General features: G+C 36.5%; 1 protein-coding gene across 7 annotated transcripts in view; it reads left to right on the top strand.

Moving 5' to 3' along the window:
- Positions 1-13,840, top strand: part of ATP9B (ATPase phospholipid transporting 9B (putative)) — a 170,136-nt gene that overhangs the window by 96,011 nt on the left and 60,285 nt on the right. For all 7 annotated transcript variants that reach the window (XM_057424399.1, XM_057424401.1, XM_057424397.1 and 4 more), the window contains one exon: positions 3,569-3,645. In XM_057424399.1, the coding sequence (XP_057280382.1) occupies positions 3,569-3,645 (77 nt within the window). The remainder of the gene's footprint in view (positions 1-3,568; positions 3,646-13,840) is intronic.

The raw sequence follows: 13,840 nt of genomic DNA, 5'->3' as shown, positions 1-13,840 counted from the left end.
ATTTGCTATAATTTTAAGAGGTTTTTTTGTTTATTTGTTTGTTTGTTTGTTTTATTTTAGGCACCACAAAATTGGCTTAACAAAGTCATGTAGTGTCAAACAACGCAAGCTCTTCCACAGCTTTTTTTTATCAACAAGTAATGTTCAGGAGGGTGAGATTTCTCAAACTTGCACATTTGGAAGGTGCTTAGTTTCGTTTGTTTCAGTATGTCTCCTTACCCTTAGAATAACAGTAAGCTAAACGGAAAAAAAAACAAACCCACAACACTTTGTCACACCTGATATATACCCAGATGTTCTAGTCTCGGAACTGATAGCTTAGCTACCTAAATGGACATTCTGACTGCTACCAAATCTGAGGTGCTTTCTGCCCCTTGCTGTGAAGCCCTGATGTAGATCTGGTGGCTGTGTATAGTGTTTATCTGAACCACAAAAACTGCAAAGACCAATTTGCCAGGATCATGATGGAAGTCTCTGGAAGGGATAGAAATCAAAAGCCACTCTCTTAAGTCCAAAGCATGCAGCCATCCTTTTGTTATTCTTTCAGAAGTGAGAAAGGAAAAAATATTCTGACTTTTCCACTTACAACCCAGTGAGTTTCAGAAAGGTAACAGCAAGGTATGGAGTCTATGTGCCATTCTTAATATCTTAAATTCTTAATTAATTCTTAATTAATATTAATATTAATGCTGTGGAATTAATACTGCCTGAATTAATGCTGTGGAATTAATACTGCCTGAAAGAAAAGGAAGGCTTGGTTAGTGAAAACTTTAAAACTGTTATCACTGAAGAGACAACTTTAAATATTGCCAAATAATTTAAACCACGAAGTATTCTGAAAATCTCTTTGGTTATCCTTAATTAAATTATTTTCAGATCATTTGTGTCCGTTACATTACTGACTGTGGTGTTTGTTTGTTGAAAGCTTTTGGTAGATTTCCTTTTGGAAAGAGAGGGGAAAGCCAGCTATTAAAATTTAAAAAGCCTCAAAAGGCCCACTACCATATGAACTTTAACTTTTTGCTCTCCATTTACTGTAATGATCAGTGTGGTTCAAACTCCAAACAAGATAATGCAGTTTTCTGAGAGACCTGCTGAGATACCTGTTAAGGGGAGATTTGTATTAATGGAATTTTTTGATCAGGTGTCACTCTTTCAAAGTCACTTTAGATAAAATGAGAACAATTTGTATAACTGCACAGCTGTAAAAAGCACTATTTTGTGCCAAGTCCTACACACAAATTTAATTAACTTTGAGTGCTCTCTTGTTTTTATATGGCTCATATAGTGCCTGAGATCACACACCAGATTCTGAGCATGTGTGACTATTTGTGTGTGCCCATTCTGCACAAGTCCTCTTTTGCATTTTGTCCAGGCCCAGAAGTTTATTCTGGTAGTATCTCCTGTAACTTCTCTCTCTGTTGGCACTCTGCCCTTCCCAATCAGAGGTTGCTTAATAAGAGTCAGTTTGCACTCGAGTCATTGCTTGTAATAAGCCCAGGCTTGTAGTACAGCTGTGCTTCCAGGAACTCCAACTGAATTCAGTTCTTTCTACTGTGGGCCAGAGCACCGTTTAGTGTAAGTATGCATCTTCACAGCTGGTAATAAGCTGAGATGCTGAGGATAGTGAAGAAGAACAGTGGGTAAGAAAACCCATCCAGAACACCAGAATTGCCCCTGGTGCAGCACTGTGGGACACCACTAAAATTAGTCTTCGAGTTCCCTCCGCTGATGTAATTCAAGTCTAAGGAACCCTAGGTAATAGTGATGCAGTGCTAGTAACTAACATTCTCAGACCTTTAAAAGCAAAGATCAACAGCATCGTGAAAGCAGCAGATCAGTCAGATTTAGCCAAAATTGTGATCAAAATTCAGTCATCAGAATGGATTTTATCCAACTTTCACCCTTGAAACCAACTTTTCAAGCAGCAAAATGGAGACAAGTAAGGATGGCTTTTCTCTTGAGCTGCTGCAGCAGCTCAGCCATGTGAAATTTAGTGGAAAGCTGCCAGCTGGAACAGAGAAGTCCTCCCCAGTTTTTACTGAGCTAAGGACCTACAAAGGTAGAGATTGTCAGGGTGTGCAGGAGGGGATTCTCTACAGGATGTCACCCGGTGTATTCTGTTGGACAAAGGTCAGATCAGAGGATCACTTCAGAATAAAGTGTCCCAAAGGAATAGGGGCATTGGTTAGAGACCAGTAGAAAGAGTTCAGAATTATGGATCAATGACTATTACAAAAGTCAAGAGGAATTTTGGGATGTGTTGGGGGCATATTACCTCCATTTTATTGTGCAAATCTGCAGCTTTGGGGAAAATGTTATGTCAAGGGAAGCCTTATAAAAAGGCTGTAGTAAAGAGGGGAAAATGATAGGAGAAACTAATTTTTTATCATCCAGAAGATGTATAGTCCTTGATGTTTTATGTGTGGACTTGAAGTTTTCACTTTCATTCTCATTTTTCAGTAAATGAAACTTCCTTTCTTTAATGCCGACATCTTTAACTGTCATCTTTCTTTCTTTGCATGTTCCTTCAATATTTTATGACCTGTTACACTACAAGAGTAGTGATAGCAGTTCTTGGCACGTGGTCCTGATTTCCAAAGATGAATTAAGTTAATTTATGCCAGATGTATGTGTAATATTTCTGCAGTTTTTAAAGTTTGTTGAGCAGGGTGTTTCTGACATGTTAATTATTTCTTTACAGCATAAAGCCAACAAAAAATATTATTGGTAGTACTGCCATAAAGCATTCAGGTCACTTGAAAAAGTAATAGCAATAAGGGAGTTCTTTTGTGCTATGAAGTGTGATAGTGGCCTATTAATAAAACCCTAAGTTTTTGTTTAATATAAAACTTTATTTAGTGATGCTGAAGCCAGATTTTACTATGCAGTAAAAATTGACTGAAAGGTAATTGGAACTGGGGAATCATTTTAATAAGTTAATAAACAGGAGAATATTTTTGAATGGGATTCTATCAAAGTAATTAATGGAGTGAAGTAGATTTTTACATCATAATAGATGACAGAATATCAGGTCGTTTGTGTGTGATGTGTTTATTGTACTCATTTTTGTATTCCTTGTGAAATGCAGTTATGCTGTGCATTAACTTCTGAAAACAGTGGAGAATATTTTAAGGTAAAATACAAATTTTTAAGCAGTTACAATGAAAATATTGTTTCTATTAAAAAGGGAAGCATGTTGTCATTTCTATGAATGTTAATTAAAGAAGTTACAACAACCCTTCATAGTCACTTCTGAAAAACACCATTCACGATAGGATGGACATTGCATAAGTGTTTGGGCTTTTTCATAAGTTGATTTGTTTGAGGGACAGTAAATTACCACAAGCATTAATTCAGTCAGATTTTCTCTTAACTACTTAATGTCCCTGGAGACATTCAAGGCCAGGCTAGATGTAGTCCTGAGCAACCTGATCTAGTTGAAGATGTCCCTCCTCCTTGCAGAGGGGTTGGACTAGAGGAGCTTTAAGCCCTTCCCACACAAACTCTTCTGTTATTCTGTGATACTTGACACCTCTGCATTACTTCTTGTTTGTTTGTTTTTCAGGAACTGTAATTGGTGTTGTCATTTACACAGGCAAAGAAACTAGAAGTGTATTGAACACCTCCAATCCAAAAAATAAGGTAATTTAGCCTTTCTGTGTGATTTCCTACTTTTGTTTTTGTAAAACTTAAAAAATAGATGTACCTAAACCCAAAAATTTGCAAGTTTGGAATGAGAAATCCATGCTTGGAAGTGTTTGAGGCAAGGTTGGAGGGGGCTTCGAGCAACCTGATCTAGTGGAAGCTGTCCCTGCCTGTGGCAGGGGGTTGGAACTAGATCGTCTTTAAGGTCCCTTTCAACCCGAACTGTTCTGTGATTCTAAGTCAGTTCTGCTTCAGTCTCATTTCAGAAGTAAAATTATTCTTCCTTTAGCTAGGAGCATTACAAGTACCAATGGAAACATTGGTCTTTGAAGTATAAATGCACATCTTCAGACTTTTATACTTCTCTCTCACAGCTAAACATTAATTTTCACTTCACTTAGATTATTTTACTGTAAAGTATTTGGCTAAAGCTACCTAGTAGTTTTAAGGGATGTTTATAACAGACTACTGAAATGTATTCGGGCTCCCCAAGTACGTAGAGCAAGGTAACTGAGGTTCCAGTCAGTACCCAGAACACTCTTCCAGGGTTTTTTGTAAGCACTGAAAATGCTGTCAGGAGATTTGTCTGTGGAAAAGACATCAGAAGTTTGAGTGCTTCCCTCTGTATGAGGTTCTTTCAGTTCAAAACAAAGCAAATAGCTCTTCATTTCATTGGTAATGTTTCTAATGTGAGCTGGGGAGAACCCTCAATTATGAAAAAATGAAACTTCAGTTATAGGCTCTATCTTACAACCTAAACCTGTGTTTAGTACCAAGATCCTTAATTATATTAAGAAAGGAAAAAATTCTTGCAAGAGGTTTAGAAAAAATCAATTGTGACAGGTTACCATTTTCACACCATTCATAGCAAGTTGCTCTGAGTAGGAACATCAAGAATGAAATGATAATACAAATTGCTTGAAGCAGTTATAGCAGTCCCCTGAGTGTATTGATTTGTGTTTCTAATAAAGAGATGCTTTTAAATGTCGCATTGACAGAGACAGGTGATACGTACCATTACGTGGATTAAGGTGGCCTTTTATTATTTTAATCTTTGCAACATACATTTTAAAATAGAGTAAAATGGCAACAGAATGTTTATAGTGCGTAATTATTTTGTCTTCCATCTGATAGAAAGAAGAGCCCCTTAGTAATTTCTCTAAGAATTCTGAACTACTTCTTCCCAATTATTCTCGCAGGTGTTTAAAATGAAAATATTTAATATAGTAAATTGATTGGGGAGGATGCATAAATGTAACACTCTTTACCCAGATTCAACTGATTTTGGAGGTACATCAGACTTTTAGTAAAAGTTTGTTCTTTTTTTTTTTTTTTGCACAAACATTTCACACAAGAAACTGTGGTAAATGGTAAAAGGATTTGTGTTTTAATTTTCCCTGATGTTTTCACAATTACTAGTAATAGTAAACAGTTGCTCCAGATTTTCATTAGCAAAGGATTAATTAGCAAATAACCCTACAAAAATAAGATCCAGTAGCATGTTGACAAGCTGCAGCGTGGCTTTTACTGTTATGCCAAAACATGTATCACCTTTGCATAATACTTTAATGTTACAGCTTCTAACAATTAGATGTGTTCTTTCATCTACAGTGGGAACTAAATAAACTTAATATTTTCGTTAAGCACTAAGAAGCAAAATACTATATGCACATGCATGGACAAACACAAACTAACAGCCAAATCCAAATAATATTCCTTGGTGTATATTGCATTATCTGTATATGAACACTGTCTAATTAGATTAGTAACAGTTCTTTAGGGTATGTTTAGACTGGACATGAGAAAGACTTTCTTTAACGAGAGAGTGGTCAGACAACTGAACAGGCTTCCTAGAGATGTGACTGATGCCCCAAGCTTGTCAGTGTTGAAGAGGCATTTGGACAACGCCCTTAATAACAGGCTTTAACTTTTAGTCAGCCCTGAACTGGTCAGGCAGTTGGACTATATAATCTTTGTAGGTCCCTTCCAACTGAAATAGTCTAGTCTAATTAGAAGTCATACTTTTAAATATTATTTTATCTGCCACTGATAGAAACAGGTCATGCTTGTGTAAGTAAACTGTACTCATTAGTTTCCAAAGGCCTTTCAAGGAGTCGTATTCAGTATTCTAAATACGAATATTCATCTTTTTCTTTGAAGGTGCCTGTATGTGTTATTCTGTGCTAGTTAACCCTGCAGCAAGTAGACAAGCAGTAGTCAGTTCACTCCTCCTCTGTATATTTGGGAGAGGGAATCTTCCTGCGTTTTCTCAAGCTTGACAATAGTAATTACATGTTGGATGGGATATGAAGCATTAGCAGGCAGAAGGATGGCAAAGGGAGTCTAAAATAGTCTTTGAAATTAGAAGATATATTACAGTTGAGTGGTTACATATTCAACCATTAAAAGCAAAACTAAATAAATCTGCACCAAACTGTTGCTAAAACAAAATTAAATTTAGCAATTGTGATACTGCTGCAAACTCAAGAGGAAGAAAGTCTGCCCAATCTTCTGCTTTAGAAAATTGTTCCAAATACTGTTTGGAACTGGATTTAAGTGGTAGACTGTCTCTCTCTGCTACTCTTCAAAAATAATAAAAATAATATTCTAGACATTTTCTTGCAGGATGTGTTGATATGTTCTTGTTAGGACTATAGTTCAGTAATGTGCATGTCTTCTGGCTTTAGGAGAAAGCAAATATTGAGATCTCTAATTCTCAGTTTACATTTCCAAACTTCAATGTCCAGAAATAAGAAATAAATACAGGGGGTTGACTCTTTTACCATTCCTCTCTTCATTGAAATACAGGTGGATGCTTCAGTTGTATTTCTTGCTGGAACATAAAATTGCTGCTGTACTTGGTACTACAAACTAAGTTTTTCTAGTGGCAAACTTTTAGTTTTTCTGCTTAAGGATAGATGCTTTTTGACTAAACTGATGTAAAAATTTAGAGTTGCAGACCTCCTCTATAAACATTGAGCAGAAGAGTAAAACTGAAGTAGGTTTAAGCAGACTTGCATATGAAGAAGTGGTGTTCGAGGCTGGGCTGGACAGAGCCTTGGGTGACATGGCTTAGTGCAAGGTGTCCCTGCCCATGACAGGGGGGTTGGAACTAGATGATCTTAAGGTTTCCAACCCTAATTATTCTATGATTCTACGTACCTGTTCAAGCATGTGATTTTTCTGTGTGTTAAACTTAGGAGTTATTATGTTTGCTGAAGTATTTAGTCATTCAGACAATAATTTTCTTAACTTAAAGTCAACAGTTGTTTTATTATAATTATAAAAATGGTTTCATTGCCTAAGGATGCAGACACGGTCTGAAAAACACAAAGATAGAAGGGAATTTTCTTAATGCATCATTTCAATATGTTTTTAATTCCAAACAATATAAAGAAAAAATATTTCTGACTAGGTTTAATTTCAGTCTAAAATGATGTATGTTCTGTACTTCAGATAAATGTAGAAATGGTAACATCAGTGTTATCCTAGTGTGATGACTCTGCATTTCACCTCATTGGCAGTCACATCAGCTTACTCAGGAATGCAGTTCCATCCTTTAAAAGAAAAAAAAAAATCAGATTGAATTGTGTTCCTCACAATGCTGTAATCAGTAATCAATCCTATTTGGATAGATATTCTTAAACCTTGGCTTTCTGGATGAAGTTGGACTTGTCAATGCTAAAGGTCATTTATAGGTGTTAATTAACCAAGAGGGAAATTAAGGAACTAAGGTTATTTATTTATTTTGTCTGGCATTTTTGCAGTGTTCTCATTCTTGCCTATTTAAAGTGCAGAATGTTATTTTGTTACCTAAATTTAGAGTTGCTTTTGTGGTTTGGTCTTCATAGAAAGCAAGATTGTTAGCACAGCCCTTTCGTAAATTATTTGTTTCCATTGGTGACAACAGATCGTGGGGTGTAGTTGAACACAATTTACTTGGAGTGAGACACAAATAAATTTGAGGAAATGTATTTTGTGTACTAAGATTGAAACATCAAAATTACTTGGACTATGCAATATATATACGTATAATCAAAATATACACAGTAATGCAGCAAAATGAGTAGAAATAATCTTAAATATAACTCCTGACAAAACAGTAGCCTCTGTAAAGGAGGTCCAGCATGTAATCTGCCTGGTGTGCTTCAGATTAGTACAAAAATAGTTACATTGCTAATCCTTACAAGCAGCATTCAAAACACTGTTTTCCCTCCCCCCCTTATATTATGGATTTCTACATCTGCTGTTATGTTTTAACATCAGAAGTAAAACTTCATAGTAACCATTCAGTGCAAATCAAAATAGTAATGTGTTTTCCCTAATTCTTAACTAGCCTGAAAGCTAAATACTACATGTCTCATGGTTGGTGCTTTGCTGATTTTTTTTTTTTTATGTCGCTTGGTTTAAGCAGATGAAAATCTAAGAACTGGTATTGGTTTTCTTCTTTTGTGTGTGTGTTGCTCTTGGTTATTTGAAAATGTCCTCACTGGTGAGCCATGAAGTAATAAAAAAATATTTCTATTCTGGTAAAGTGATGCAAAAATTCAGTTCTCTCTGTCCACCCACAAAACTTGTTTTCCTAGTGTTTTGTGACCAAATTTCTACATTTAAAAGGCTTTTCTATGCTTGTCCTTTTCTCTCCCTATTTTATGGGAATAATTTTTGAAAAATACTTCCTAAAAAAGGGACACCTACCATCCACTTCTTTATTTGCAGTGAAAGAGAGTGGCTGGAGCAGATTTATGTGTTCCCAGAAGTTGATACCACTTTGCCAATTTACCTGTTCAGCATAGCATTTTCACTACTCAAAATACATGCTTCACCTGCCTTGACACACTCTTTGAATGACCTTAAATTTGATAGCCCAGCATATTGTAGTTTCCTTAGAAAGTCATTACCTCAAAGGCTGACATTCATGAGTCTGACTTAAATTTCTGTTTACAAGTACCTATGTTAACACTAGTAGTTCTTCTGTATTATGCCACAAGTCTTCTCTGTAAGAGAAGTAGAATAACATTATCAATCCTGTTTGTTGGTATAGACAGAGGGAAGAAAACACTCCATGAAATCCCCTCTCAAAGAGCACAAACAACTTGCTGTTACCTAAAGAGCTTCAGAAGGACCTTAAAAATGTGTTTACTTTATCCTGCTGTACTGTTATGCAGGGGCCCAGTAACTTCAGTTGCACATTTTTCTTATTAAATTGATAATTTGATGTTCACAGTCTGTATGAGAAATTGAGTCCCTTTCTGTGTCTGTATGCATGTAGGGCCTAGCATAAAAGCAGAATTATAAAAGTTGCTGTGGGGCTCTTAATGACAAATTGCAAGTACTTCTTAGAAGAAAAGAGTTTATATAGCACTTTCCTGTGCGTAATCCTCCTAAAAACTCTTCTTTGTTATGCAATAAAATTGAGAAAGCTGTCACCTACAGGTAGTAAGTAGCCCCCAAATTTAGTTTGTCTCCTCTGCCTAGAGCTTCTGTCCAATAAAGTGCTTAGCCACCAGCTTCCCTTGAAGAGAATCCCTATTTTGGTGTACAAGAGAGTTGTTGGGATAAAGCCATGCAGAAACACATGGAATGTAGTATTAGTGCTTTTCTCTCCACATGCTGTTACCTCTGAGCAAAGGAAGGAAATTAGCAAAAGATGGAAAATAGAATACCCCTCCCATAGGCTAGAGTGTCTCAGTGAGGCTGAACAGTATTAGGTAAGGAGGAGGACAAAAGATGTCTTCCCTGAAAAGTTTGGGAAGAAAGATCCGAACAGCACAGGAACCAAGCTTGTTCTTCCAAATCTGGGATTAGAATATAGGATGCTTGGAAACAGTCAGCAGTGTTCTGGCAAACCAAAGGCAAAATTTCTGTGTCCTTCACTCTGAAACAGAAAGAATATCTAGCTACTGTCATTACTAGTAACTCCATTAACTGAAACAGCAGGAGTGTGGATTTCAGTCCCTAGATGACGGTATGTAAAGAGTATATTTCCACTTATAGGAATGAGGTTTTCAGTTCTATATAGAAAACTGGAAGATTACTAGCTTTATACACTATACTAAAACAATGAGATAACAGTAAGACTGAAATTCTTGACTGCTTTGTGTGTGTGGACAGCATTCACTTAAAGCAAACTAATATGTTGTGCCAATTTACTTGGGGTTTTTGTACACTCCTTTGTTTCTTTTGAAGCACTCTCTATGACTTTTGCAATTGCTTCCTTTCAGAGTCTTGATAAGACATTTTTATCCACATTACCAGTGCTTCTCAAAGAGCAGTGTGTGTGTATATATACATATATATATTTATACTCTACTTTCGGAGAGAAGAATGTAAAGAAATAAAATGATAAGACTATGAATGGGGAAACTGGGGCAGAAGAGATCAAGGATGATGGGGAGAAACAGGAACAAACACAAAAAAAACCCAGGAATTGAAAGTGATCAGTTTAAGGCATTGGGCTTCATTTCTCATACATACTGTTATATCTCAGATACTACTACTATTTGGTTTGCATGCACATGATGTCTGTAGCCTTAGAGCAAACTTGATCCTAATGTATTTTCTTTGGCATCTGGAAAATAATATTAGATCATCACTTGCTTATCAACTTTGCTGTTATATCCCTGGGCTACAGAATTAAGTTGTTCCGTGACATGGCCTGCTATCAATTCACAAGTTAAAGTTTCAGAAAACCTGTGCCCTAACATCTCATTTCTTCTGAAAGCAACAATTAAACATATTACGCAATTGGTATACTAAGTAATGTGATGGGTCTTTCATCGTTACTGTAATTTAGCATGGTGCGCTGCATTGCTAGGCAACATCTGAGTCACCCAGCTTAACTGCTGCTCAAGTACTGAACTGAAGGGCTTGTCTATGCTATGCTATGTTATTGTGCTACATAGAACGTGGATGTTGAATCAACGCACACATATGTGACCAAGTGAATTCTACTTCACCTGGTACCACTTTGTTTACACTCCCACTGCAATGCAAAGTATGCAAAGATATACTGTTTAGTTCTAAACAAAATAATGGTTCTATAACAATATATAAAACAAGCAAGGGGAATGGCTCTTTGGTAGTGAGAAAGTATTTTCTCTGTATTCTGAGTAAATTTCTAGGTTTCCTGTATGTTTTAGAGTTAATATCAAACTATTCCATTGATTTTGCTAACTGTAAAATTCCAACAATGTTAAGTACATTCCCTATTTATAAGGGTATAGGAAGATTAAAAAATGGTATGTTCCAGATGTGAATGACCAGCCATAAGCCATGTCTAACCTAGAGTCTTAAATTTTTGTTGTTTTCACTTATTGATGTTTTGAGATACATCACTTCCTGATTCAGACACTCCCATTAAAAGTGGCTTGGTTTTTGTTGTCTTTTAGTGTGTTTTAAAGAGGAGTATGTTACCATTTAACTTAGCAGCTAAAGGTCATTTCAGACCAGTGTTTGAGGAAGGTCAATGGTGGAGTTAAATAATTTCTGCAAAAGTCCCTAAAATCTCACAACAGTCTGAACAACTCTTAAAATAGATTGTTATGGAATAGCAACAGTTTGTTGCTTGTTCACTAGCAACACAGTGCGCTTTGCCTGTAGTAACCTGTAGGCTAAAACAAATGCTTTGGGGTAAAAAAAAATAGAAACCATTTGAAATTTGTTGTTCTACAGAAGACAATATGAAAGGCAGATTGCTTGTGTAGCTGGTTTGAGTGTCCCTGTGAGCTGTTAAACAAGGCAGTCCCTGGTGGCTGTTTTATCTCAGCTGCTGCCTCCAGTGCTGCTAATCAGTTGCAAGAGTTTGCTTTTTCACTTGCATTGCTCCTTACGGCTTTGTTGCCACGCAGAGTTAATCATGCCATTGGCAAAATGCAGCTGCTGGGAGGTGGAGAGGGTAGGAGCAAAGGGCACTGCCTCTCAGATACTTGTAACCTCATCTGATTGCTTAGAGCTGCATCACCTTCATAATGCTCTTCCTGCAGTGCTGTGGTGGCAGTGTGCAAGCCAAAGTGGTGGTAACCAAAATACTGATGTTGGGGAAATAGACCATTATGTTTTTTCCTATGTTAAGGTCATGTTCTGTGTGTCAGGTGTTTGTTATAAGAGCAGTGTACCATAGTTGGCACTGATTTTTGTGTTTTGGTGTTGGGTTTTTTTGTTTTGTTTGTTTTCGTTTTTTTTGTGTGTGTGTGTGTATTTTGTTTTTCTTATGCATATCTTATTAGAAATCTGAAACTTTTAACTTAATTGTTCTGTATGCCTTCCTCAGTAAAGATGAATGTACTCACTCCTGGAACTTAAGAGTTTTAAAAGCTTGATAGTACAACTGTGTAGATCTTTAAGAGTTCTTGTGATTATTAGAAAAACCTGTATTTTTTTCATTTGCATCACCTTAAGAATTAGTAACAATAATTAGTAGAATTCTTTTCACGTGTCTCAGAATTTGCTCATTTTTCCCCAGTATGGAAAGGAATTACATAGGAAGAACAGAGAGATTAGTTTTTGTGGTGGTTGTGTTCAAAGCAATTTTTTTTTTTCCCATTATTATGAAGGAGGAGTGTCTTACATGTCAGAAACTAGGATCTTTCAAGAGACCTGCAGAAGATTCTTGAAATAGATGCTCATCTAATGGTGACATCTTGTATCAGGGTGCTTTACAGGCATTATTGTTTAGCTGGCTAGCCATCTTTTATGTACAGCAAGACAGAGCTTCGGTGTGTTTTTATTTATAAGACTTACTAATTTATGCAGCTGAAGTCTGATATATTTCTCTAAGTACAGGAGGCTCAGGAGCCATCATGATTCACATGACTTGAAATCTTAATCTACAGTGATCAATAGCTAGAGGGAAAATTCTGTGCATATCAGGGCATAGTATTTGTTTTAATACAGGCTGAAAGTAGTCATAACTAAGGTAATTTGCTTATTTCTGTTTGCACCCTTAAAGTAACAAGTTTGTCATATTCTTAACAAATATGATCTCTGCCCTTTTTTACCTTAGTTCAGAGTGCAAGCCTGTGAACAGATTTAGCATTAAAATCAGCATTCCGGCTTGTAGTGGATGAAAATAACGTGGTTTAGATTGTGGATAAGTTTGCAAAGAGTGGATTGCTCTTCATATTCTTCAAGCTAATTCCATTCCCATCGTATCTCTTGGAATGTATCCCCAAACACTGTTTATACAAAGCAGTGTTCAGTTTCATTTATTTTATGATTTAGAGACTTTGTGGAATCTTATCTTATAGTCTCCCAGGAATCTACTTAAATATTTTATTTTATAAAAGTGAAGATAGATGATTTGTGACTCAGCTGAAAATCAGTTTTACTGGTGCCTTCAGGGTTTGAGGGATAGGCTTCTTCTATCACATAAACTAAATTAAAAAAAAACGACGAGCAAAAACACAACCAAAACCCCCAAAAAACCACCAAACAAACAAAAATAAAAAGAACTATGCTGTAAGTTTGAAAGTGGTTGGGCAGTTGTTTATTTCCCTTCTTTGAAGGAACTGTTGAATTTTTTCCCATTTACTTTTTTTTTCTTTTCCATTTATTGTGTTCTAATTGCCTTCAACATGTATGGCCTCTGTTTCTTAATGTGACCCTGCCAACACCAGTCTCTGCTTTGTATTGCATATCCCTTTTTTCTGACTACCTTCCCCCTTGGCTTGTTCTGCTTCTCCACCCTATTGCACTCTTCTCTCTAATGTTTTTGGTAGTTCCACCTACCCCTTTCTTTCATCTCCACACAAACGCTGCACATCCTTGTTTTTCTCTGACCGTGCAGCCCCATCGTGAAGAAGAAAGTTTAATCCTTTGATAAGGTAAATTATCCAGAAAATATTGTTAATTTGTCCTAGTTCATTTACCAGGAAGAATATTGTCTTGGTTATCTTGTGCTCATGCCACAATGAAGATCATGATCCTGGTTCACTTCTTCAGCTCTGTCTGCATCCTTCTGTGTGCTGCTTCTTCCCTATCCTATCCAGTGCTTTCCCCTTTCTTTTAAAGCTTCTTTCAGTGGAACTCATGTATCTGTCAGCTGCTCTGCTATCAAGTTGTTGGCTTCAACTTGTGAATGCATGGGTGATTTCTTAACAGGTTTATGCATGGCAAGAGACTCACCCTAAGCAGCTGAGTAGCTGTTTCATTGACCTTCTCTAAATACATCTTTGAAATTCCCTGTCATCAT

Source organism: Pezoporus wallicus, unplaced genomic scaffold (genome assembly GCF_028554395.1).
Source record: "Pezoporus wallicus isolate ANWC-B61680 ecotype Strahan unplaced genomic scaffold, APGP_CSIRO_Pwel_v1 contig_5485, whole genome shotgun sequence".
Taxonomy (NCBI): Eukaryota; Metazoa; Chordata; class Aves; order Psittaciformes; family Psittacidae; genus Pezoporus; species Pezoporus wallicus.
The sequence above is the reverse complement of the archived record's forward strand: the minus strand, read 5'-3'. Positions and strand labels throughout refer to the sequence as shown.